At 38.4% G+C, this 27415-nt stretch overlaps 1 protein-coding gene across 8 annotated transcripts in view; it reads right to left on the minus strand.

The window, feature by feature from the left end:
* Window positions 1–19115, minus strand: part of LOC122520277 (broad-complex core protein) — a 46176-nt gene extending 27061 nt beyond the window's left edge. For 4 of the 8 annotated variants that reach the window (XM_043640368.1, XM_043640370.1, XM_043640372.1 and 1 more), the window contains exons 1-7: window positions 18942–19115; window positions 18663–18796; window positions 16847–16976; window positions 14717–14918; window positions 14430–14621; window positions 13538–14120; window positions 12957–13004 (exon numbers count right to left, since the gene is read on the minus strand). In XM_043640368.1, the coding sequence (XP_043496303.1) occupies window positions 12957–13004; window positions 13538–14120; window positions 14430–14621; window positions 14717–14902 (1009 nt within the window). In that variant the 5' untranslated portion in view covers window positions 14903–14918; window positions 16847–16976; window positions 18663–18796; window positions 18942–19115. Of the gene's footprint in view, window positions 1–12956; window positions 13017–13537; window positions 14121–14429; window positions 14622–14716; window positions 14919–16846; window positions 16977–18662; window positions 18797–18941 lie in introns of all 8 variants that reach the window. The other 4 variants (XM_043640367.1, XM_043640369.1, XM_043640371.1 and 1 more) reach the window with 1 other exon arrangement.
* Between the last annotated feature and the right edge of the window lie 8300 nt (window positions 19116–27415).

The raw sequence follows: 27415 nt of genomic DNA on the forward strand, positions 1-27415 counted from the left end.
CGATGCGTATTATTTACAGCGAAATAGGAGCAGTGTAGTCTTTTTTGTAGGTATACGTGTGTAACTATTTATTTACATGTATGATATAGATTATCATCGATTTGAATGATCTGATGTTGCAATGAAAGAAGAAATATGAAATTCGCATTTTATATATGTACATAGATAGATATGTAATTTATGTATTTCTTAGCAGCTATCCTCTCTCGTCGGATAGTTTTCCTTTTCTTTTAATTCTTTGTTTTCTTATCGATAGAAATAATACGCGAAATGACGATAAGAATGATAATGTCTAAGACAAACGACGTAGCATAATATATCCTCGACTAAAAATGATAAGACATAAATCCCCTATCACCCCCCTTTCTCCTCCGCCGCCGCCCACAGTCCACTGCCAGCGTCAGAGTTCGATTGGTTAATTAGTGAAACGTCCTTCTTTTCATTTTTTCAAATGCATTTTATTTAATCATTGATTAACGACGCTTACACCGTGATAGGTATATACATTGCTTTATTACCCCTTAGTAAGTACATATACAATTTAAATAGAACAAATTCACATTGCCGTGATTCAATCATCCGTTACGATAACGAAATATCAATCATTTTAATCCGCGTTATAATATCGTATCGAGATATGGTTTTTCTTTTTACCTAAACGAGAAAAGCGCGAATAAAAACGTGCGGATAAAAGCAGCAAATTCGAGGACACAAGAACACATCAGGGTCACCGAGAGCCAGTCGACAGTATTACGAAGATTCCGAGCGCAATTTAAAGGGGCGGTTTGCGTTTCACTGATCCGCGGCATTTCGGAAACACAACTGACTCACGCTTGTTGCGTATGTATTTACGTATATGTACATATGTATATACTCTCACTGTTAAAACCAATCAAAAATAGCGGTACCAATCGAACATTTCGTTTTCACTAAATTTATCCTGTTATATATCGGGGAAAAAAACTATTTCTATATATTGGTTTGACAACTAAGTGATTGCGGATTTTGTCGATAGACAAATCACATTTAATTCAGTTTTTTGATAGCAAAGATCAGAAATTCTGTGAACGTGGAATTATGACACATCTGAACAATGGCAAAAGGTCATCGACAAAAACGTACAGTACCTAATTGAATAAAATTATATTTATCAGCAAACATTTTGAATTTTCCTTCTTATTTAAAATCCGTAATCACTTAGTTGCCAAACCAATATATATGATTGTGTAATAAAAATGCATCTATGTATTTCCAATTGTAACTCTAACAATGAAACGAAATTAAAACTCACGATATAAAACAATCGATTTAATCATTAGTAAGATTCCAGACAAGTGTCCTAACTTTGCGATACAAATCAAAAAATTAGCGATAAATAATGATATTTTTCTGTATAAAAAATAAGATAATATTCGATCGAATGGAAGGTGAACTTTCTCTCCTATCGATGTGAAATTAATTGATGCGCTATGATAGACTGCCGGTCTACGTAATCCGATGCAATTCTATCGAATAAATACTGTTATCTCTACACGTGATACCGTGCGATTATTTCGTCCAATATCACCTACTCAAAATCGCTGATGATCCGATGTAACAAAACTTTAAGATAATATCGCTGTTAGCACCAAGATAAAACTTCATCTTATCGAAATTCCGGATACGTAAAGGACAAGTAGACGCGACGAATCCTACGAGAAAGTTTTATGAATCGAATATCTGTGACTTTTAATTCGAAACTATGACTCCGCCTCGTGTGAAAATGAAAAAACACGGGTAAATAGTATTTTCTATGGAAAACATTTCAATAATTCGTGTTCGTTTGAAAGGAATTCATGTCAATAATAATAATATAAAAGAAGTATAACTTCTATAATAATAATAATAATAATAATAGTAATAATAAAATAATAATTCAATAGAGAAGAACGAGATTGAATCACGGACACTGACAAGACGAATATCTACTTCCTGGAAACAGTATTTCAACGTTCTGATACCGAAAATTCGTACGAGGTGGCGCTCAGAGGCAAAAGTTGATAACCGATAAGGATACATGACGCTTATCGTACGGGCTGAGAACAACATATCCGTAGAACTCCGTTTCAAAGCTAAAACGACAAGAGATTCGAGAACGTGGATTAAGAAGCGTACTTTACTATCCAACTGCAGTAACGATAAATTCGTCGATAAACTAAATGATAAGAGAAATATTTGCAAGGAATGGATTTAACGATTTTGGTATAATTCTCAATATCGTATCGCTTGTAACAAATAAAAACGAGAATGACGGGAGGGGTTGGGAGGAAGGAAGGGGGGGAGAAGGAAAATCAGATAGAAAGGAAAATGTAAAGAGGTTTTTTCTTTGGTCTTGTTATGGTAACTAATCTGAAAGAGATGGACTAGCTGAACAGATATATTTGACAAATAATAAACTGTTGTATTATATAAAAAATCTTCGAGAATGAACGAAGGAGAAACGGACGGATTAACAGACGGACGGACGGACATACGAACGAACGAACGAATTCTCACGATCCGCGCGCGTTACCTCCGAAACCGAGATAGCCAACGTTATCGCGGCGAGCAAGTAAAAAAAAAAAAAAGGCCTAATATTTACAAAGCAGCGAACCTAGAGAGATTTTCGACACTAGATCGCGTAGCTCGCAAGAATTATAATTTATCGATGCTATTGGCGATTAGGAGGAGGAGGAGGAGGAGAAGGAAAAGGAGGAGAAGAAAATGGAGGATCTATCGTAGGAATCAATATGTAAGTTCGCAATGAATATCGTGATCTTTTCGTTCCTTCCTCGCGTGATATTGGCTCTTGTGACTGACCAAGCTGTTCCTGCTCTTGTAACTTCTACCGCACTGATCGCAAGACAATGATTGCGGTACATAAAAGTGCGTATCCGCGAGGTGTCTCTGAAGGGACCATGCGCGAGAAAAGGTTTTCTGACAGAAGCTGCAGTAAGTGCCGCCGATCGATCGGCCTGAGAACTTAAGCTCCTGTTCCGCGTTCCTTCGAGATACCTCACGAACTTTCGCTACCGGCTGAACCAGCTCGTTTCCTTGAGGGAACCAACGAGGATCGGTGATCGATAGGCTCTCATTGGCTACGACGAATCTCTCTTGGCTTGGATAACGATGATGTTGATTTTGCTGTTGTTGTTGTGACTGTTGCTGCTGCTGCTGCTGTTGTTGTTGATGCTGATGCTGATGCTGATGCTGATGCTGATGTTGCTGTTGCTGTTGCTGCTGTTGTTGTTGTTGTTGTTGTAGTTGCTGCTGTTGCTGTTGTTGCGACTGACGATATTGACGATGATATTGATCATAATGATCACTCGTCTGATATTCGTCGTGCTCCGACGACAAAAGACAAGACTCGAACTCGGCGATCTTCGGAGACAGAGGTTCCGATTTTAGGACGATCTGCACCTGATCGTTAATCCCATCTAAGAGATCAATTATCGGCAGCTGCTGGTGGTTATCCTGGACCACCTCGCATTGATCAGATCCCGTAATTTCGCTTGATTGCCCGGATTGTTGTTGGTTCTCGCCGTTGGTGGCGGACTGCCAACCCCCGTCCTCCTCGGCGACCTCCCGGTCTGCAACCAAAGAGGAGGGGGCTGAGTCCAACCGGATGTGCCTGTCTATCTGTCTCTATATGCCTTTCTCTCTCTGTTTATCTTTTTATGTATATATAAGTACATATATAATAACGCGTAAGTGTTTGTTACGTAGGTATGTCCCGTATCGATGAAATATATATCATTTAGAAAGGAAATAAAAACAATGTCCTATTAATGTTTTTCCCTTCTTTACCCAAATCCCCTCTCCCCGTAGCCCTCTGTCTAACTCATCTCATCCGTACAAATAATAAATGAAACTCGACGCGTGAAGTGCGATCGAGTGTATGAGAATGGTTCGGTGGATCAAAAAGCCGGGTAACGAGCGTGGCACTGGACACCAATGATCCAGGAAGTTGGTCAAGATAGAAAGAGAGAAAGAGAGAGAGAGAGCGAGAGAGAGAAAGATGGAAGGAGTTGAAGGAGAAGGAGCAAAGTGCCGATAGGAGGTGGAAAGGAAAAAGAGGGAAACAGGATGGTCGTACATCCATCGCCTCATAAAAGGGCAGAATAACGTCCGCGCAGATGGGATGTCAATACAGTAACGGCAGGAGCAGGCCGACGATGGTTCTTTGCGGGGTTTTACCCGGCCGGTTACCGTGGCAACGGAACACCCCTCGACAGGCTCCTCTCCGTCGCACCCCTCACTCCGGTGCCAAGAGGAGGATATATACCTAGGATGCGTATTATTCTTAATAACCCCCGTGTGGCGTGGCGCTGTATTATGACTGATGTTGACTCTAAGCGCGCGGAGAGCTACGGCGATCGATAGGCCGCCATACGGTCGACTACGAATCCTCAACAGCAGCAAGAAGAGATAGAAGAGGGAGGAGAGGAAGAGAGAGAGAGAAAATGACGATGTTGGTCCAGAGAGAGAGATAGAGAAGAAGCGGGGGGAGGGAGAGAGAAGGTGGTTGTAGGTTACTTGAAACACGACTCTAGAAAAATATAAGTATCTTCTGCCTTGATTGCACGGATCTCTCTCGCGAATCGAAAAGAAAGTTCCCTCTCTCCTCCTCTTTCTCTCTCTCTCTCTTTCTCTCATCGGAAGAAGCAAGAAGAAGTCGAACTCACGAATGTTTCGCTAAGAGAGAAAATACTAAGCCGAGTAAGTACACGCGAGATTATTTTCAAGGATTCTTGATCTTTTAGGTCGAGGGAGGGGGGGGCACATTTTGTGGTTGCGCTATCACGAACCGACCGAAAAGGGGAATAGGAAGAGTAGACCGATAGAAAATGCAAATCAAAAGAGAAAGAGAGAGAGAGAGAGAGAGAGAGAGAGAGAGAGAGAGAGAAAGATGGAGAATCTTCTTCCTCTTTTCCTAGGAAAAAGTAAATTTTAATCAATTTAAAAATGATAAAAATGTGCTGCATGGCCATGTGAATGCTTTTATATACGTAACTCCATAATGAAAAACTACTTATGACGTAACCATACACGATCGAGAAGCGGAAGTTTGGCTACTTGTCTCTCATAAAAACGAATAATAAAAAAATCCTTGATACCACCACGTCGAATAATAGAAGCGCGACTCTAGTATTTTTTTTTTCTTTTCTTAAATAAGTAAGTTTGCCAACGCGTTAAAACGATAATTTAAAGAAATTATCTCGCGCCAGAGGGAATTGGAAAGTTTTTTTCAAACACGAAAAAAACAAAGTAGCGAACGATATAGTAAGCTTAAAGTGAGAACGTTACACTCTCTCATCTCTCTTTCTGTCTCTCTCTCTCTCTCTCTTTCGCTTGTACGCATCGCCACATATAAACAGCAGCAGCAGTGCGGCACACACACACACACGACGAACGAACGAGAGATCGCGTGCACGCGCGAATGCACGCACGCACTTACACAAGTACGCTTCGCATCATTCGTTGTTGCGCAGTTTTCGAGGTCACCTCAAGTTCATCATCGATAATAGCACAGGCGAAAATAAGCAGCTAGACCTGGGCGTCCACCGATAAGTACGTACACTACAGATAAAAAATTCTGTCTGATTCGATTCAGAACGAACTTTCGTTGTTCGGCCTTGACAGCCGCCACCTCCACCCCGCCCCACCATCATTGGCCCGGCCCGGCCCATCCCGTCCGCACTAAGCAAATTGCTAATGCGATAGCACTCTTTTTTTCTGGCGTGTAATAGCGACAAAAAAATTCGCACCGAGTGAATGGAACTCGAAAGAGAGAGAGAGAGAGAGAGAGAGAGAGAGAGAGAGAGAGAGAGAGAATGACAGAGAGGGAGGAAGGAAGGGGGAGAGTTAAGATGAGGAAAAAAAGATTGAAGCGGGAGTAGGTGGAGACAGATGTGGGGGAGGAGAGGAGAGGGGGAGGAGAGGGGGAGGAGAAGTAGGAGGTGTTGGTAGGTGAGGAGAATATCGGGTAAACAAAACCTGTGCAAGCAATTCGTGTCACGTCGTCGGCAGAAAGCAACGAATTCATAAATCGTTTCTTTTAGCCAGCTAAAGGTGGCGTCGCAAATTCAATGACCGGTAAAACAGCTGATTTTGAAACGTTTACGCAATTAGGGCTTTTTCGCAAACGCCCGGAAGATGATTGAAATATATCGGAACTTTTAGAAATGGAAGGTATAATACTATAGTTCAATCGAGTATTACATTATTAGTAGACATGTTGAAGATTTACAAACCAAAACAATAAAAAATAAAAAATAAAATAAGTTTAGATCGAAAATTATCGGTCTTGTAATTTTATTCTCAGATTGTTATCGAAGATAACATAATTTGTATTGAAAATACAACTAAAAAGGCTAAACGATGTTAAAAAATATTTCTCGCGTAATTTAATCGTAGAATCACATAAATGTAGACAAAAATTATAATATGTATATTTGTGCGAGAGGTGATTGTGACAGTGGATTAACGATCAAAATATTGAAAGAATGTCTTTTATAAGATATAATTCATAATATTATTGACTGTAATATAAAAAAAAATTAAATAATTTTGAATATAATAAAATAATCATCGAGAAAAAATTCTTTACAGATAGCAACAAAAGTAAACAAATATTAACGCGTAATATAAATCATCGAAATATTAAAAGTAAATGGAAATTTGACTTACAATTGCCCCACTATCATAATTATCAGAGAACGATTATGGACACGCTCGAATGGTCAGAAAACGAAAAAGTATATCTTTTCTTTAACTGGAAAAATTTTTTGTCGTCTTTTTTTTCCTCTGCTAGTCGTCTTCTGCTAGTTTTTTTTCTTTTTTTTTTTTTCCGAAAAAGAAATAGCGCAAATAAGCTGATCTGGTTCATTGGCTCGTAACGCGATGCGACCACCACCTCCGCAAGAATTTTGGTGGCGTCATTGTCAAGTGAGGGGAAAGGGAATAAGAGTGAAATATAAAGAAAAAAAGGAAGAAACAGAGAGAGAGATAGATAGAGAAAGAAAGAGAGAGAGAGAGAGAGAGAGAAAAGAGATAGAGAGGCGGCATGTGTCCGGCGTACCACCGTCGACGTCCCACGGAATAAATATTTGTTCGGTGCGTTGCACGAGCGGAGACTGCAACGCCGTCTCTCTGATACAGAGAAAGAAGAAGAGAGAATAAAGTACTAGCTCGGCATTCGCTATTTTTACGCGGCTCACTTTTACAACAGGTTACGGGCGCGTGCAGGCGTTTTCGCGTAAAAGAGCGGAGAGAAAAAGTAGAGAGAGAGAGAGAGAGAGAGAGAGAGAGAGAGGAAAAGAGACAGAAAGACATTATGTGAAAGTGAGTGAGAAAGAAAGATAGAAAGGAAAAAGAGAGAGAGAGAGAGAGAGAGAGAGGAAAAGAGACAGAAAGACATTATGTGAAAGTGAGTGAGAAAGAAAGATAGAAAGGAAAAAGAGAGAGAGAGAGAGATAGAAAGAGAGAAGTGAGTGAAGAATAAAAGCATAAAAAAAGGCCAGTCGACTATACGAGACTCTCACCAACGTGACTCTACCAGAAGCTACCCTCCTCTCCTCTTCCTCCCACCCTCTTTCACTCTCTTTTCTTTTTTATCAAGTTTTTTAAACAAATTCTCGATGCTAGCTCGAAAAACAGGCTAAGAATATCGTGTCCCGAAGGGGGTTGGAGAGGGGGTACAGAGTATAAAAAAAAAAAAAGAAAGAAATAAGGAGGACAAGACTTTTCTTCGTTTTCCAATGAAAATTTTCAAGATGAATAAAGGATTATTGCAAGACTATTACGATTGTTAGATTTTATTTATAAATGAAAGATATTGAATTCTATATTCAATTGAACGAGTCGTATAATTCGATTGAACTAGTCGTAACTCGTTTTCGATGTCACTCTATTATTTTGCGTGAGTTTGGATATTAATAAAATAAACGGTGAATAATACACGACGACGAATATTGTTCTTGCTCGAGCATCTCATCAAAGATAACGCATGATCGAAATGATCGCACCGAAATAATGAAGTGTTATCTTACAGCCGCAAATTTGAATGCACGTACACATTCGCGATTTATTCTATGAAAGATAAATCTTTCTCTATCTCTACTTTTTTTTATCTTTTTAACTCTTTCTATTCGTTACCGGCGAACAAAGAAAACTTCGAATATTTTCAACGAAGCTGTTGCACTTCTCTCTTTTCTATCTCTATTCATATTTATCTATCTATTTATTCTCTATCGATCCCCATTTTTCTAATGAGCAGATTTTTTTCTTTCTCGTGACAATTCAACCCCATGTATTTTCTCTCTCTCTCTCTCTCTCTCTTTCTGTAATTTTTTTTTTGTTTTTTTTACGTAACGGAGTTATGCATTAGGAACGATTAAAGAATTCCGATTTATCGATGAAAATCATAAAACACGATAACGTAAAGTCACTATAACTGAAGCAGAAAAAATTCATTTCTGTCGGATAAGGACGAGAAGGACGTCGCTTATATTATATCGGATTATATAAGAAAAAAAAAGAAAGAAAACAACCGACAAGAGAAAGATTAATCGGGACATAGGGAGAAGGGGCATCTCGATCCTCATCAATTTTGACGACGTAATCTCTTTTCTATTCTATCAAGAGACGTAGCGACAACTTTTTTTCTTCTTTCATATATTCATTTTACTCTTTTTATTTTATTTACTTTATTATTATTCTATTCATATTAATATTAATCCTACTTCAATCAAATCTTTTAAAATATATATATATATATATGAAAAAGGTAAAGATGATATTTGATTCATAAATGCAATGATTTCGCATGAATTAATAAAAAATAATGCAGTAAGAGAAAGAGAGAACAGATGTTGTTCTACGTCACATCGGACAAATGCGATAGCATTCGCTATATTCGCAAAGAATCCCACGCAAGAAATATCGAAAAAGAAAGAGAGAGAAAGAGAAAGAGAGACCATCGACCCTGCAGCTATCGCGTTAAACTTTTGAAACGTTGCCAAAACTTAGAACTCTCTGCAATTTTATTTCTCACTACTGGATCCTTAACGATAGGCAACGAATTAAACGAATAACGAAGAAGTTGTGTGAAAAATAAAATTTAAATAAAAAAAAAACAAAATAAGAAGGAAATAATATCAATAATCGATTATTCGTTACTGTAAAACGATAAACTGCGCGTAATATTATAATTTAGACCTAAAAAAATGTTCATTCTAGTACTATACAGAAACGTCCCCGAAACGTCCCCGAAACGTCCCCGAAACGTCCCCGAAACGAGCGAGTGTAACCGTAACCGAAAATTCACTGGTTATACTCGGGACGAATAAAAGGCACGATATATAGAGTTCTTTTCTAAAACGCGTCGGCCGACGGCAGCATAAATCTATTTTAGTGCTCGCCTTTCGAGCGTGTATCTTGCACCGTCCAAGTCTATATATTCGCGTTCGCGTTAAAAAGTGCAACTCGACGACTCTCGATGTTTCTTGGTAGGAGTCTGCTTTTCGTAGAACAAGGAAAAAAAATGTATATATATATATATAAAAAGACAGAGAAAGAGAAAGATAGAAAATAGAAAGAGAGAGAGAGAGAGAGAGTGAGAGAGAAGAAAAAGAAGAAGAAAGAGGAAAATAATTAGAGAAACGGAGATAAAGTATATATGCAAGAGCGAGAGAGAAAGAAAGCGCGTGTGTGTAGGTATGTGTGTGGTAGGTATACGTGTAAAAGAGAAAAAGAATAATTAAACACGTAGAAAATGGGGCTAGCAGAAGAAAATATTGGATTTCGCGAAAAGCTGGATTGTAGATGTCTTTGGACATTCGCTCGCTCGATGGTTTGCTTGCTTGCTTGCTTGCTTGCTTGCTTACTTGTGGGACGAGCGTCGTATAATTTAATGTGTCTAATGATTCGCAGTGCGCGGTAGGAACGTGAGTGGCGCACCAAGGTCGTCGTATTTTTAGTTGGCCACGTTCGTCGGAGATAGAGGGACCTTGAATTTCGCGGATAACATCTGTGGTTTTATCAACGGTCCCCTCACCCTCTCTCCCTCCTCCGCCACAATACATCACCCCCGCTTCTTCTCTCTCTTTCTCTTGATGTCTCTCTTACTCTCTCTCTCTCTCTTCTCTCCTTCTCTCTTTCTCTCTCTCTTTGTGTCCTGCCCTGCCCCTCCCACCCTACCCTCTCTACACCTCTCCCTCGTCTGCCCTCGCACCCACCACGATAACTTTTTCAGTACTAACCTAGTATAAGCCAGCCGTTCAAATATTAATCGACGAAACAGGGCCGCACCTGAATTTGCTTAACGTCGAAACGCGCGCGAGCAGACTTTGAAGGAAGAAGCATTTTTGGTTTTTGCTTCTTTTCTTTTTTTTTTCTTTTTTTTTTTTTTTTTCCTTAATTATTTCTCTTCTCGATTATTATTATTATTATTATTATTATTATTATTTTCTTTTAGTTTTTTAGTTTTTTCTTTTTACGTATATCCTTATCTTTTCCTTCTCTTTTTGTTTCTTTTCTTTTCTTTTCTTTTTTCTTCGTGTTTTTATAATTTTTATTTTCCTCGAATTAAGTTATGTACTTAACTAAACGTGGAAATCGCGGAACTCAATTTCTACCCCTATTTAAGTTTTTGTTATTTCCTCGTTTTATCCGGAAACAAATTCGCGAGTATCTCGGAGAAGGGAAAAAAGGGGTCGAGAAGAGGAAACTGAGAGACGCGTGATCGTAGAAATCTTTCGAATGCCACGATCTCTCGTACTTATCCTTTCTTCGTATAGTTCTTTTTCTTTCGTTCGATTTCATTATAAAAATAGATCTCACTATATAGATAACGGGAAGGTATTCATTAAGAATAATAATATTGTTCGTTAACTCTCTAGGAGAGTATTTCGAAAAGATTGAGGGAAAAAGTTGGAAATGTGCTTAGAAAAATTAAAAAAAAAAAAAATTGAAATCGCAAAAAAAAAGAGCAAAAATAAAAAAATAAGAAATGAACAAAAAAAAGGGAGAAGAAGAAAGAAAGAAAGAAAAAAAGAAATTCGTACACGCATATTATCTATCGTTCGTGGCAGATTGATAATAAATAAATCATCGATCTCTTTGAAGGTAATATATGCTGCAACATCGTAGTATATATTACATGTATTATATATATGTATGTACTGTTCGTTCTTCACGGGTCAAATAACGGCAAATCATAAAAAGTGATAACTTGGCCATCCTATCACATCCTCTTTCATACGTATATATACTTGCAAAACAAATAAGCTGTAAATTTTTTTATAACGAAGCAGCTTACCGGCTAAAGTCCGTAGAATTACGAGATGCCGATAAAAGATTTAGAATTGTCCGCGCGCGCGCGCGCGATCGCTCGTTTAACGTGAAAGAATGAAAGAAAAAAATACATGTATATATTATTAAAAAAAAAAAAAAAAAAAAGAAAAAAAAATAATAATAATAAAAAATAAAAAATGATTAGCGTTCAGTTCGTTTCGACGATCGATAGTTTCCCAGACGCGTTGAATTGATGAAAGGACAAAGAGACATAGTAATACGAAACACGAATGATTACTATTTAACTTGAACAAGATAATAATAATATAGAAGAACGCGAATATACAAATATTGTCGTTAATAGATCAATCGCCCATAACAGCGCGTTGATGATCGAAATTGAAAGGTTTTAATAATGATGATCAGTCATAATATATGTAATAGAATAAAGTAATTGCGTGATTTGGACTGTTTGCCGCCGCATCGTTATTTATTCATTTTCCTTGATTCCATACGTTTCCTTATCTATCGCTAATAGCTAACAAAGTAACGATCGCAATAGACTTATCTTTGTACAGCAATGCCAAACTGATATTTCTGTCATTGTTTCTTGTGCCAATTATTCTAATGATACTGCATAATCGGCGATACAATGGCGAGAGAAGAATCTTTCAATTCACGTCGCTGTTTTCTATCTCGCGAAAAGAAAAGAAACAAAAAAAAGAAAAAAGAAAAATGGAAAGAAGAAGAAGAAGAATGGAATATGTAATCATTTATCGTTCTCCATCCATAATTAATTTTGTAAGCTACACAAGATATACATATATTTTTTTCTTTTTCCTCCGATGTTTAATTTAAAAGAAAGGAAGAAAAAAAAAATATCAGAAGAAGAAAAACGAAATCATTATTACGAATAACACAACCGCGAAATCAATATTTCAATAATAATCAAATTGATTTGACAATCGATATTCGTCAAACGAAAATATTGTCGTTTTTATTTTTCTTTATTTATATTTTCTAACGAACTATATATGCCGCGAGATGATCGAAAATAAACTATTAAATTCCACGCCTTGATATCACCGAAATATACAGATATCCTCGTACCATATGATATCATGAAATGTAAATGCAAGCGAATCGTATGATGACATCGTATTGTATGATGATAACGATGATTTTTAAACGCATGCCAATTAGAAGAAATTTAATCTTCCAAGCAAACAGTAGTGCTCTTTCACCGCAACCAATAAATACTTTCATTCTTTTTTAATTTGTGATTTGTTAGTTTGATATAACTGCACAAGTCTTAGTTACTTTTTTTTTTAGATCGACTCGTTACATCGCAAGCGGTTCGTGGCTGCGACGTATCGATGAAAGATCATAGAGTGTAGCGTAGAACGCCCTTTAAGATGATCAAAAGAATATCGTTGAAAATTGTATTAATTTCCTTTTCCTTTTTTTTTTCTCCCTTTTTTTAGAAAAACGAAAACAAAAACAAAAACAAATATATATATAATATTACATATATTTATATATTTAATATTTGACATGTATAAAAGGTATAAGATGATAGTTTGAAATATTTCAGATATTCCATTGATCTCTAATTGGACGGAGCCAAAAAAGAATTTTCTTACCTTGCGAAGTTCCTGCTAAATCCGGCGTTTGCAACCCATGGCTCAACCCTGGAAATTTCACTATTGTCATGCATAGCGACGGGAGTTCTCGTTTATATAAATCGAATTAAAGGCCTGTACGCAATTAATGAGAACGTCGCCAAGTAATAAAAAACATAATAATCGGTAAAGTAATAATAAGTGATAATATAATGACATAACGAGTTATTGTATACCGGAACGCAACAATAAAAATGCTTTCACAACTGAAAAGAAAAATTAACCGTAATATGATCGGCTATCATCGTCGTACGTTTTAAGACAATAAAAAAAGCAGGTAATGAAATGTGAATCTCTCGAAATATTGAATATCGACTATTATTATAATAACGATATTTAACGTTCCTGAAGGGTTAAAAAAAACGAAACTCGAAAAAAGTAAAAACAATTGAATACACCAAGGACGAATTTAACGCGAAACCTTAAAACGCGCGTTGCGAGGTTTACGAATGATTTTGTAAAAATAATGTTGGTACGTATGAGGACGTATGTTTGCTGGGTGGTGCGTACAGGCCTGCTTCGAAAATAAAATTCGGACGTACCTGACAATGGCGTGTGATCCGTGAGGGCTGCCATACTGAAGTTAAAACTTCCTGGCGTCGACGTGAACAATTTACTATCCGGCATAAAATTTTGCGTAGGTGCGTGTTCGGGTTCAGGCTCGTGTTCATTACTACTCGCCGACGCCGGTGGCCTGTCCGATGCCGCTGCTCCCGAATCCGAAGAGTCCTCGTTGTTACCGGCGTTCCCACCGTTACCACCGGTCAATTCCAAAGGCTCGCACTTTATATTATCTTCTATGGGACTGTTTTCTTCGTGAACCCCGTTACCTTCCACTTTAGTCGATAAATGATTGTTTTTCACCATCGAGAAATCGGTCGGCGTGGCGTCATTGTTGTTGAGAGGCGGCGAGGAAACCCTCGATCTTTTCGCTGAATCCTCGTGAAGATCCGGTGTACGCCTCTCGTTCCTACGTATCTGTGCTCTACGCAATAATTGTTGCACCGTCGTTGGTGTTGGAGTTGTCGGTGCGGGTGGGGAACCACTACGAGGAAAACTTTCTTCTGATTTTTCGTGAAAAGGAAGATGATTAACACCAGCAGCCAGTGCTCGAACATGTGAGAGCTAAATCGTAGCAAAAAACGTTTCATTAGAGTCACCACTCGTATTAGCGATGCGTATGTCTAGAAAAAAAACATTTTCCAGGTACAACATTCGAATCAACAAATAATATGTATCTATAGGATACATCAAATTTATTTGCATCTGATCATTCTACTTCTCGTTAAACTTCCATAATTTCTTTATTTTATGAATGAAACTTTAACGATACGATCTTTCTGATTTTACTAGACCATGTAATATTTATAAACTAAATAAACTGTACATTTTATAATAATAAAATATGTTTCTTATGAATTAATTGCTACTCACCTCGTCCCTATCCGTCTGGTCAGCTTGTTGTGTAAGACCCGATACCCTAAGTACTTCTGCAGTTTTGAGAAAACTGCTAAGAGAACGTTGATGTACGTTCACTTCCCCGTGGTAGATGAACTCCACCAAGGCATGTAAGTCATTGAACGATACATCCTGAAGTACTATCACCGGATGCTTGCATGGTGTGCTCTGAAATAATAAAATTATAACATTCTTAATAGTTTTAGTTAAACTTTCTACAGAAAAGATAATAAAAAAATATTTCAAATATCAATGGTATCTACCTTGAGAAGTTCCCTAAAGTATGGACTGCAAGCAGAAAGTACAACCCGGTGTGCTTTGAGGCTCTTGCCATCACAAGCCAATGTAACGTCCACAAAGTCCTCATCATCTCGCAAGTTTTCGAAAGCTGACGTTATGCTGCTTTGGTAATTATTCCATCGCAGACAAAAATGTTGCGTATCTACCATCGTTATATCTATTCACCTGTGAGCAAACATTTGATTTTATTTATTACCTGTTCGTACGAATGAAAAATTATATAACATTTTCTTGATTCAATTTTTAAAAATTCAATTTTCATAGAAATATTATGCTTTCATCTTATTACTTATCTAATGAAAAAAAGATAATTGTACGATATTTGTACTCGAACAAATGCGTTATTAAAACAGATGTCCATTACATCTTATTAGCATTCTTATTAGGATAAAGAATTACGTAATCGATAATATGAAAATAAAAAAGTAATTATATATTGGACTTAACGTGAGACTTAACGTATATGTTGAAATTTAACGAGAGTAGAAAATATTATTAGTTTAAAAAATATACATTATATACGAATAACGGCAATCTTAACGAGACTTCAAGCACATAGCAAAAAGAGAGAAGATAATACAATCCACAAATAGCAAACGTAAATAAATACTTAATAACGTACTTTATTATGAAATAAAAAACTAAAAGAAGAAAAAAAAAAGAAAAAGAAGTAACAAATCAATAATATTTCATATTTTTATTTAATTACAGAAAAGAAATTAGGTCGTCAAGCTGGAGCCAGTCCAGAACATACGATTAAATAATATTCTCTTCTACTTATAAAAGCGCAAGCATTAAATGTATGCTGATAGTGTTATCTTAGCGAAATGATAAAAAAATCTTAAAACAAATTTGCAGAGTCGATTCCCTGCATAAGTGTAGCAATACATTTCTAGTTAAAAAGATTTCCAACGTTTGAAAGCACGCCATTAATCATAATTATATTGTTTCTCGAAGTTATAATTATAACGTTTGACATGATTCTCTTTCTCTTTCTCTCTCTCTCTCTCTCTCTCTCTCTCTACTCGATTGATATATTCAGGAATAACGTAACTGAAGGAAAAAAACATAACAAACTATCTCCGCACTCAGTCTCCAATTCGAAATCATTTAACGCCGTAATTTAATCAACCTCCTTATCGTAACTAAACTTTCTAACTCACACTATAATATACATATACACCAATAACAACTCTGGACTATCACTGGACAAACAGAAGACACTAACTTGAAATAGAAAAAAATACATTTAAGTCGGAACACATTTTCACAGTTTTTTTTAACCAACGCTATCGTTGCCCCCGCTAAATTTATGTCTGACGAATTCGAGATAAGTTTTGAAGTCTCGTGAGAATCGCCAAATATTGTTTTGATAACATGAGAGAATAGTGCCCACTCTACGCGATTTTTTTACGAGGGAATTTACGAAGGTCTCTCTTTTTCTCTTTTTCAAGCACTTTATTGCGAAAAATATCGATACCGAGAAAGAAAAAAAAAAAGAAAAATAACTTTAAAAGAAACAGTCAAAGAGAAATAGGATAATGGGTAGAGTAAAATAAAGGGGAGGAAAAGAGAAATATAGGAAGAGGGAAGAAAAAAAGGAGAAACAAAAAATGAAACTGATGCGAAGACACGATATATAGGACGACGCATAGATACATATCGCATAAACATTCAACAAACCAATAACGAAAAAAAAACCCACAAGAAATTCAGACTTGTATATATACGGTGACTTCTCAATGACAACGACGATGATGACGATGATTGACGAAAGACGAAAGTTTAGCGCGGGAAATATCCGTAAAGGAAGTGAGTAAAAGTGAGCCTTTCTTTGTTTTCTTTCTTTCTTTTTTTTTCCTCTTTCGGTTGTTCACGCGTCGTGCACGCTTGCCACCTCGTGAATGAAAAAAAAAAAAAAAAGAAAAGAGATAACTTTTGGTTAAAGGTGTAGAAAGAATTGAAGATCTTTGTCGATCGTAGATAGATGAAGAGATAGAGAGATAAAAAGAGTGTAAGAGAAGGAGGGTAGACGAGGGGGGAGGGAGAAAGAGAGAGAGAAAGAGAGAGAGAGATAATCAACGAGCGATTACCTTTCCTTTTTCTTTTCTTCGTTCAATATAATACACGCGTTAAAAAGTAACCGCAATGACGGCTGCCACGGCAACGGCCATCAAAAAGCGTCAGAGCGCACTCACGTTAAGAAGGCACATTCACCATACACTTCCCGAAAAACGAACAGAAAAGAATATACCAAAAGGAAATCACAATTTATAATAAGGAAGGTAATAATAATATTAATGATTATAATAAAAATGGTTATGGTGATAGTAATCTCGTGACAATGTAGTAATAATAGTAGTTGATAGTAGTGATAGTAGAGTGGCAGTAGTGTAGTAGTAGTGGTGTAGTAGTTGTATGTAGTAGTATTTGTAGTGTAATAGTGTAGTATAGTAGAACGGTTTAGTGTAATATTAGTTGTGTGGTAATGATGGTAATGATGATGATGATGATGATGATGATGATGATGATGATGGTGTGGTGGTGGGATGGTGTGGTGGTGGTGGTGGTGTTGGTGTGGTGGTGGTGGATGTTATCGCGAAAGCACACCTATCGCTCGTCATACCGCGTAAGCTAATGACCGAAACAATGGACTCTCATAAAGCGTTCCGCGTTTTATCTCCACAACGCCACCTCGCAAAAAAAGTGCGCAAAGATCGACGTAGTCCTCCGCGAGATCAGCCGTGAAGATTTGGAGCGCGCGTTATCATCGAGTACGCGAATGAGCGAACGAGCGAACGAATGAGCGAATGAGCGTGCGCCCACCCGTTCTTTCTACGCACAGACACACACAACACGCACACGCACGAAGAGATAGGTGAATTCCTACGAATCGGTCGGGCCCTTCGAACGATCTCCAAGACGATCTCGGATTTTCATCGTAATTACAAAAAAAAATTACACATACCAGATGGAGAAGAAATAAAGAGTTAAAAGAAAGAGAGAGAGATCGAGAGGACGATGATTCAACTTCAGTCACACGTTTCGAAGTTTCTCTTGTCTTGTCAAACTTCACACAACGTCGAAGATAATCATTGAAATCAAAGTAAATAAATACATACTGACAATAAATGGTTCCCTCGTGCGAGCACATTTCCTGCGCTTTCTCACGCATGCTATTATCGCGATTCGCGTTTGAACGCGACGAATTTTCGAATAACATAATAATTGTCACGCCGCCACTACCGAAAACGGCCGAACAACTAAACGGGGATGCTTCGTAACTGGAAAAGGGGAGGGGGAAAACCGCGCGAGAACTTCGAAAAAGGCGCATATGTACGTATGCACATATATGTACGTATATTGTTGACATCTCTTCTCTCATTGCATTGTCGTTCTTTCTATCTCTCTTTGTCACTCTCTCATTTTCTCTTACTTTCTCTCTCCCTCTCTCTTACCCTATTTCTATCTATCAATCTATCCATCCCAACGGAACCCGTTATGATCTCGGCCTCGACGATACGGACGACGCGGTGTGCGCGCCCGAACTAACCCCCAAAACGGCGCGTCGCGACGCGAGCATCGGGCTACTAGGAAGGCCTGCCTCTCTCTTCGGGTTTCGCACGAAAACGTACGAAAAGCTTGCCGGCTACGAACGCGCAAAGGAGGTGGAAGAGGAGAGAAGAAAAGGAACTTAAAGAATAAGGATAATCTTGTGATTTTTCTTCTCAACTTACAATGAGTGAGAAAGAATTAAACATAGAATTAAAGAGAGAGAGAGAGAAAGAAAAAAGAAAGCAACAAAAGACGATTAACTTCATATAATAATTCGAAATAAATGTGTGACCAGTGTGTATATATAAAATCAGAACAAAAGTTTAAAATCGAGGGAGATCGCGATATCTTTACCTCGTCGCGACAACGGTCGAAGACAACGCTCACGTGCTCGCCCTTCTTGGCCCTCTTCAACCTTGGGACACCATGCTCCATGTACGATCTTCCCTTTTTTTCTTCGGCTTCTTCTTTATATATTATTGTTATTACTGTTAATCGTTATTGTGATTAATTTTCTTTTGGTTTGTTTTATAATGAACTATTAATAACCTTATTAATGTTATGAAAATATTTGTAACGATATAACAGGTGTATTCCTTTTAATAATCGTAAATCGTTGTGTCGTTCACGCACCGTGACATGAGGAGAGGAGCCGCAACAGGCACACTAGGATTATTTTATTCGCGACAAACGTTTAATCAAAGGCGAAGACGAAGAAGAAGAAGAAAAAGAAAAAGAAACCGGCGGAAAAGACACGGGATGAAGAGCGACGATGACGGTGACGGTGAAGGTGATGGTGATGATGACGATGACGATGACGATGATGGTGACGATGATGACGGTGACGGTGACGATAAAGGTAACAGTATCATCGCCACTCTCGCGAAACGATATCCGTACGGTAAGATCGTGTGGCGCGCGTCAGCTCGTCGCTCGGCGTGCTTGCTCTCTCTCGCCGAAAAAGTGGAGAGTGCGCGGCGTCGCGAGAGACGACAGGAGCGGCGCCGGCAATTCTCTCTCTCTCTCTCTCTATTTCTCTCTCTTCCACTCTTTTTCTTTCTTTCTTTCTTTCTTTCTTTCTTGCTTTCTTTCTCACTCACTCGCACACTCCTTTCCCTCTCGCACGCGCTCGCCGAGAGCGCGCGCGGCGAACGAGAGAAAAGGGTGCGGAGAGGTTAGGTCTCGTGGTTGCGCGCCACGAAAAGAGTGAGAGAAAGAGGGAGAGCGAAAGAGTTAGAGAGAGAACACGTAGAGGGGGGAAAGGAGGTGCCCCTCAACGATACAACGCCCGAGCGCGCGCGATCCGGAGACCTAGCAGCAGCTATCTTTTCCTCCCTCTACTTGCCCTCCTCGTTCCTTCCACGTTTAGTTTCTCGCCACCCACTTCCCTCTCTTTCTCTTCTTCTTCTTCTACTACTTATTCTTCTTCTTTTCCTTCTTTCTCTTTCTACTTCTCTTTCCTTTGCTTTTTTCTTTTTCTTTTTCTTTTTCTTTTTTTTTTCCCTTTCCTTTTCCTCTCGCGAGCCGCTAAACGCCGTCAGGGCCACGACACGCGTGGCGCCGGTAAACGCGGGAATTTCGAATCGGCCGTCAGAGTGATGGGAGGGAGGTGGAAAGAGATGGAGAGAGACGACGACAGGACACGTGCTCGATCGTAGATCGTAACGACGACGAATGATGATAGTATTATAACGATTCCTCCTCGCACGAATGAACGACGACGAATGACGAGGACGACGAGTGTCGTCTGGTCTCGGTCTTTAATACGAGTTAAGATGGGAAAATAAAAAAAAAAAAGAAAATACAGAAGCAACAAACTTGTCGAGTATGAAAGATGAGAAAAAGAATAAAGTACCGCGACTACTACGAAAATAGAGAGGAGAGCACGGACGAAAAAGTAACTTCAGAGTTGCAGCTACAGAGTCTGCTTAGGACTAGCACACGCGGGGCGGAAGTCGCCCGGCGTTATTCTTTATCGGAGCATGAGACATCTGTCGTAATAAGTGCGGACTAAAAAATAGTGCGTACGCAGAGAGCGAGAGTGCCACGCCAGCCCGCTGAGGAAGAAAGAAGGAAAAAAAGAAAGAAAGGAAGAAAAAATGAAGAGGAGGAGGAGGGAGTTTAGGGAAAGAGAAAGAGGGAGAGAGAGAGAAAGAGAGTGAGCCATTGGCCGGATTGGTGGGGAGATTGGTGCTTGCGAACGCGTCGCCCGCTCCTCTCCCTCCCCCAACCCTCGGGCAACTTTGACCCGCCGCGAGTTACGCTGCGAAATGAAAATGCGTAAAGCGCCCAAAACAAAAATGACAATTTCGATAAGAGTCGTACTGGATTTGGTTTCGTGTTATGTTCTTTTTTGTTTCCTCTTGGCTAAAAGAAAAGTTAAGATATAAAAATACGATCCCCCTTTTTTTTTTTGATTCGATCGTTTCGATATTATTTTGTCAAAGGTTTCGACGTAAAGGGCGGGAAACGATTTAAATTTTTGCTCTTTCGTGGCAGTCATGCCGTAGAATAAAAAATTCAACAAAGCAAGCTTAAGTTTTACGGGTGACTCCTGCCGATTTGTTCCTACTAAATTCTCTCTTTATATACATATATATATATATACATGTATATATCTTTCTCTCTTTTTCTCTCCCAGCCTCGAACCGCTACCCCCTCCGCGGCATTGCCGTTGGCGACCCGACTCGATTCGCCCCTCAAAAAATCATTACGCCCTTTCGCGGGCTGCGCATGAACGCGGTTTTAATTCGCTACTAGAAAAGTAAAATGTAAACGTTCACGGGTGAGGGGAGGGTGGGCAGAGGAGCGAAGGGGTGACGCTCCGAGCGCTCGTAAGAAGGGAGTGGAAAGAGAAGGAGGGATAGGCGGAGAATAGAGAGAACGAGAGCGAAAGAGAAAGAGAAAGAGAGAGAGAGAGAGAGAAATAAAGAGAGAAAAAGAGATGAAACGAGCAAACGAGGGCGCTTGCGAAAGAGAGAAAGAGAGAAAAAGGGAGATGACGTCTCGCAGATGTAGCCGAGGACGACGAGGGAGAACCAGGACGAGGAATGCTGTGAGAGCGCGACGGAAAAGAGGTCCTTTTTCCACCGACACGACGCCACCACCACTGCTGCTACCACCGTTGCCGTAGGAAAGTATGAGAGAATGAGAAAGAAAGAGAAAGGAGGTGGACGAGAAGAGACGATGGTGGGAGGTGGACGAGAGAAGGATACGCTGCTCCCCTTCTTCTCTAGGGGTTCCATTGTAATATTTATTGATTGGATTGCTAGGAGTCGAGGCTGAGGGACGTTGCCTACTTGGTCTAGAAGCGTTTCTACACTTTTTCAACTACCGACGATCCACCTCGCTAGAGACAGATAGAATCAAAAAGAGAGAGAGAGAAGGATATAAAAACAGGGAGTGGGTGGGAGAAAGCTTCTCCTCCTTTGAGAATCGGGTGAAAGTTACACTCGGATTTTCGCATTCCCGGAAACTCGCGATATTTTTACGATACATGCACCGTCCGCCAAATTTATTTTTACCCAGCGAATCGATCATACCGTGATACTTTGTTTTTCGTCTGAATCGTTTTCTCGTGAAACATCGCACACCACTCGAGGTGGAATTGTTTCGTTCGTCCGGGGTAATTATCGCAATGATTCATTTTATCGCACTGATGTGATTTTTTTTCCACGAGAAAAGAAAGTGTCTTTACGTTTTAAAGGGAGGGAGAGAGAGAGAGAGAATGATAGGGAGAGAGAAGAAGAGTTTAGTCGTGCAAAATTGCTGACGTACTAAACGTAGTACATTATCCGCTTTGAAATATCAACTTTGGCCTTATCTCGTTACAACGAGCAATACGATGTCCCCTGTATATCCCTTGCATGGCTCTCCCAAGCCATCGGCGAACAATGCAATTAGGATGTTTTCTATGCCACTCTACGGTCGCTGAGTAAGTCGACCTTGGACGTACATAAAGCAGAATACTGCATAACATAACGCGAGCACTCCGTTTCGGATAAAATAGAGTCGACCGATAAAAATCAAACATATGATGGGCCACGGATATTTTCTCCCCCTTTCCTCCTTCCCCATATAGAATAATATCGGCGATATCATGACACCGATTGCTTTTGCATTCTGAACACTTCCAACAGGTATATACACGTATCGATCAGTTATCAAAAGTATCTCGATTACTGAAAACTAAAGATCACAAGACGGAATTAATTCCCGTCAAAATGACTTCTCCATTTGTATTTTTTGTAAAGAAATTTTTGAGGAATTTTTTATTTCATATAAATATAATAGAGTAAATTTTCAAAAAATGATGAAATTAAGTTAATGCGAAAGAACATGTCGTATGAATAAGCCGATATTCTTCCGTATTACGAGTTACGAGAGAATAAAGCGCGTGTAAAAGTATAGCGGGTATCGCTTATTATTAGTACCCGTGGTACCAGGCACCACAAAAGGGACGGATTTCATGCAGCCCCTTTTAGCTAGTTCAGCTCTCATTAAAAGGCGCACCTGCTAGTTGGTGAGCTCGCGATCGTCGCGCGATTTCAGTTTGGGTAGACAGAAATTTTGGCGATAAAGAATATCATCCTCTTTGGAAGCCAACCGCGTACGCATTCTAAATACGCTCTACACACGCGAGTTTACCGTCAGGTTAGAACGAATAAGAGAAAGAGAAAGAGAAAGAAAAAGAGAGAGAGAAGTAGAGTGGAAAAGAAAAATAAAGAGAGAAAGAAAGAAAGAAAGAGAGGGTGAGGAAGAAAGTAGAACGCGAGCGGAGCCTAGCTCCGCCACAGCTCCAGCATATTTTTTCTCTTACGTCCTGACCCCCTCTACTCGAACGGTACACCCTTGCCAGCACATCTCCCCTACCCCTCTCCTTTCCCATTGCATTCTAAAACATTTGGTGGCCATTGACCTCGGCCGGGCTATTCCGTACGGCTATTGGCTCGCTAACTGTCGTCTCCTACTCGCTCTCTTCGCTGCTGCCAACGCGAATGCAATGTAAAAGACGCCTTTGCCACCGAAGAAGAACGAGGAGGAGTCGATATCATGATATTTTAACCACTCTGTCCGTGATTCAAGCCGTGTTTTTGGATTCCTTCGACGAAATTTTCCCGAATTACAGACGCGAACTCGATTTTCTTTAAAATTAGAACAACGTTCTTCATTTTTCTTTTTATTTTTATTTTATTGTTTTTTTTTTTATCATTTTATCTATCTCTTTTAACGTTTTTTCTCCATAGTAACCACAGTTAGTCAACGTTTATCGATCTTTTATGAAAGAGGGCAAAAGAGAGAAAAAGAAATAGAAAGAGAAGGGTGTCATTCGGTGTTCAACCTATCGATCGATTGCATTTCGTTTACACTTCGTCCAACAACGAACGATGATTGACGGGAAGCGGCGCTGACACTTAGTCGACCATTCGATACGGACATGAAAATTGAGGATCGTTCGATGTTCGGATTTGAAATCGAACGAGACTGCGGTCGAGGTTGCCTGCAATTTTCTGCCCCAAGCTATCGGAGAACCAAGCGTAGTTTTGTTAGGGCTCTGCGTGGAACCTTTCACCGTCCGCCTAGTACTAGATATGCACTACTTGCTTGCTTGCTTCCATCTGCCAGAACATTAGCTAGTATGCGTCTATTCTAACGTTTCCTTACACTACTTGCCGGAGACGCTTCGAACTTACGTGCTTCTACACTACTCGCCGTCTTTCCTACCTTTACCTACTACTTTACATTCGATAGTTGCTTATATTGGAATGATACGAATCAATATATTCTTAATCTTATCTATAATATTGTATTGTTTATGTTAAATCTATTTCAAATTTGAATATTAATATTAATCATTCATTTCTCGTTTCAATTTGTTTTACGATAGTTGAAAGAAAAAAAAAATATATACAAATTATTCAAATAATACTTGATTTATGATTAAACATCCGAGTTATTCGATCTATCTCGAAAAAAAAAAAAACAATGAAATAATGATCATCGATATTCTCGAGGCGTCCATTACGATATTAAAAGTTATATTCGATCTCAAGCTATACAGGGACGAACGAATGATCGTAAATTTCGGTGGTTACGCGTGTGATTCCCCAGATACATGCATCGACAGTCAATAATAGCATATCAGTCAATTTCACTTCGAAAGGAAAAGATTCGTCATCCGTGTATTCCTATATATATATAATAAATACGTATCTAATATTATTTTATTTTTATAACAAAAAATCTAATTGTATGTCGCGCGTAAATTTCATGAACCCACATATCTTTTTAATGGCATATGAATAAGCGAGCAATGATTTTTATAACAAGAAAGTAATATTTACGCGAATTAAAAAGAACCCGCAGCTTTTTCAGATTCGTCGTCGTCGATTTCGAAATTCTATAATTCGGGCCATGTTACAACGGAGTGAAAAGAATTTCTGTTATCGTTGGCCCGGGAGTATTAACTATTTTTCATTTTTTAATTTAAACATCACGTTCGTTGTTTGGAAAGCCAATAATATTTAAATTTTAAACGCAACATTAACGCGAGCTTCATATTTTAAACAATATATTATAGAAACTAAATAAAACTTTGTTTTATAAACTAACACTTTTGATTATTTAACTTTTCAAAATATCAATATTTTAAATAAGTTTTATATAAAAAATTTGTATTAAATAAATATACTTGTTAATTGTTATAAACATGACAGGTTAGGATTAATAGAAAGGGAATTTGCATCTATCGACGTGAAATCGACTGGTATGCTATTATTGACTCACCGTTTACTCTTTACCTCTTCTCTGGGTTTTTATATTTTTTATTTTTATTTTTGGGAGTTTTTTTTGTTTTATCCATTTTCCGACGCGTCGCGGGACGGTATGCACGGAAAAAAGAGCAAAGCCGAAGAATTAACGAACTAAGCGAATTTTACGTTCGAGCTCGTTTTGCGATATCTCTTTCTCTCTCTCTCTCTCTCTCTCTCTCTCACGCTCTTTCCCTTTCTCTCACTCTCTCGCTCTGTTTCATTTCTTGCGCTGACCTACTTCTTGCCGATGTTACCGCGATTAATCGAGGCAGAATGATACACAAGTATTTCCGTCGACGCTTAAAAATACTGAAAATGGGTCAGCAGCTATATTTTTAATTGCACCACAGACGACAACGTAGACAAATCTTCGTAGCGAAGGAAAGACATGTACGAAACTGAACTATCCTTTCTCTTTTCATCCTTTACTACCTCCTTCTCATTAATTCTCTTTTAATACCAGGATGACGGGATGGGCGGCAACATTTGAATCCTGTAAGTTACGAAATTCATCGAAGACACTTAAATTATTTTGGAAATGTTAGGTGATTTTTGTTAGTCCGGTTTTCGGTCAATTTTTTTCTTAATCTTTTCAACTTCTCTATCTTCGAACGATCTTTCTATACGACCTTCGCGTTTACAAATGCATTATCATTTGCATGGCATTATACGAAATTCGACAAGAATTTAATTCAAATTCATCTTTCCTTATTTTTGTAATGCGGATATATATTTCGCAAAGATGAAACTTTTGACAAAGAATGAAAGAAAGAGAGAGAGAGAGAGAGAGAGAGAGAGAGAGAGAGATTTAGCTTAAATTTCTTACATCTAATTACTGTCGGAATAAATCTAAATATATGAGTAAACATGGGGGGGGGGTTAAAAAATGATGGTTTGATTGCCACTGGTCACTACTAATTTCCAATCGAAAAATACCATGCAGCGGGATAGCGACTTTTTCATGATAAAAAGTGACGATACACCGTCATTTATATATATCACGTATACGATGGCATTTTGAAATAAAGAATATGTGAAACGTGATCGCGTATAAATTGCGCAAAAAAATAAATAGAAATATAAAATAAAAAAAGATGAAAGAAGATTTGCAAATAAAAAATTGTTGATATTTTACGAATCAAGGAGGATATTTTAAAATGAAGAGAAAAAAATCCCGATTTTTTGAGATTTTTAGAGTTGAATTTTTGTTATTTAATGAACATAATTTTTATTTTTGAAACCGAAATAGATTCTTTTTTTTAAAATAACTTCAGATTATTCAGCGTTTAATGAGACCGATGATGCAAAAAGAAATAGATTACAGATAGAGAGAGAGAGAGAGAGAGAGAGAGAGATAAAAAGATTTTCTACTCGAAATGTTGTAAGTTTAAACACGATCGAAGTGAAAATAAGTCGATACTTATGTCGACGCTTTAGAAAAGCTTTGGCACGTGGGTTATTTTTCGATATATGCTACGTGTCTACTAGGTAGTCCGGCAACGTACACAAAGCACGAACGAAGACACAGTTGTTTACGTATGCGTGTATATTTCGTATGTACATACATACATATATATATATAGATACGAGTGGATCAAGTAGAAGTCATATATGCTCGCTGCGCGCCGAGTATTTTTTTTATCCGTGATGCGCGACCATAGACGGTCGCGAACATCATGCATGGAATGGTTACACGAAGAAAGAAACAAAGAGAACTCATACTCGCAATTTGAGTTCGCACTGTACGTATATTTATATATATATATGTAGAATAGTATACATGTAGTATGCCAGTTAAGAGTATATAATACCATTGCCGCGATAACTCACAAAGACAATTACCAGATTATTGTTCTCCTTGCGATTAGTTTAATCGATCCTATTTTTTTTTTTATTCGTTTGCAAAATGAATGATTCTTATGACGAAAGTTAATCAATAAAACGAAATATCGAAAACACGTTTTCTAGTTAAGCAAATAAAATTCGACTAGGCAGGCAACCTTTACCGGAATTGAAAATATTGAACTTTCAAGGTCGTTCGTATAATTTATTAGCCACGATCGTTTCTTCCTCGGTATACTCGAATAAGGAATAAACTTCGTAGAAGCTAAAGGTGATAACGTCAATCGATTATTCTCGTGGCGGTTACAAATTAATAGTTTTATACGAGAAAAAGCTTGGAAAAAGAAATCTGAGACAATACTTCTTTTGCCTTTTCTCCTTTTTCTATCTTTCCTATTCCCCCTCTCCTATTCTACTGTTATATTTCTCATATCATACATATAGAAAAGGCGA

Source organism: Polistes fuscatus, unplaced genomic scaffold (assembly GCF_010416935.1).
Source record: "Polistes fuscatus isolate 324 unplaced genomic scaffold, CU_Pfus_HIC Scaffold3, whole genome shotgun sequence".
Taxonomy (NCBI): Eukaryota; Metazoa; Arthropoda; class Insecta; order Hymenoptera; family Vespidae; genus Polistes; species Polistes fuscatus.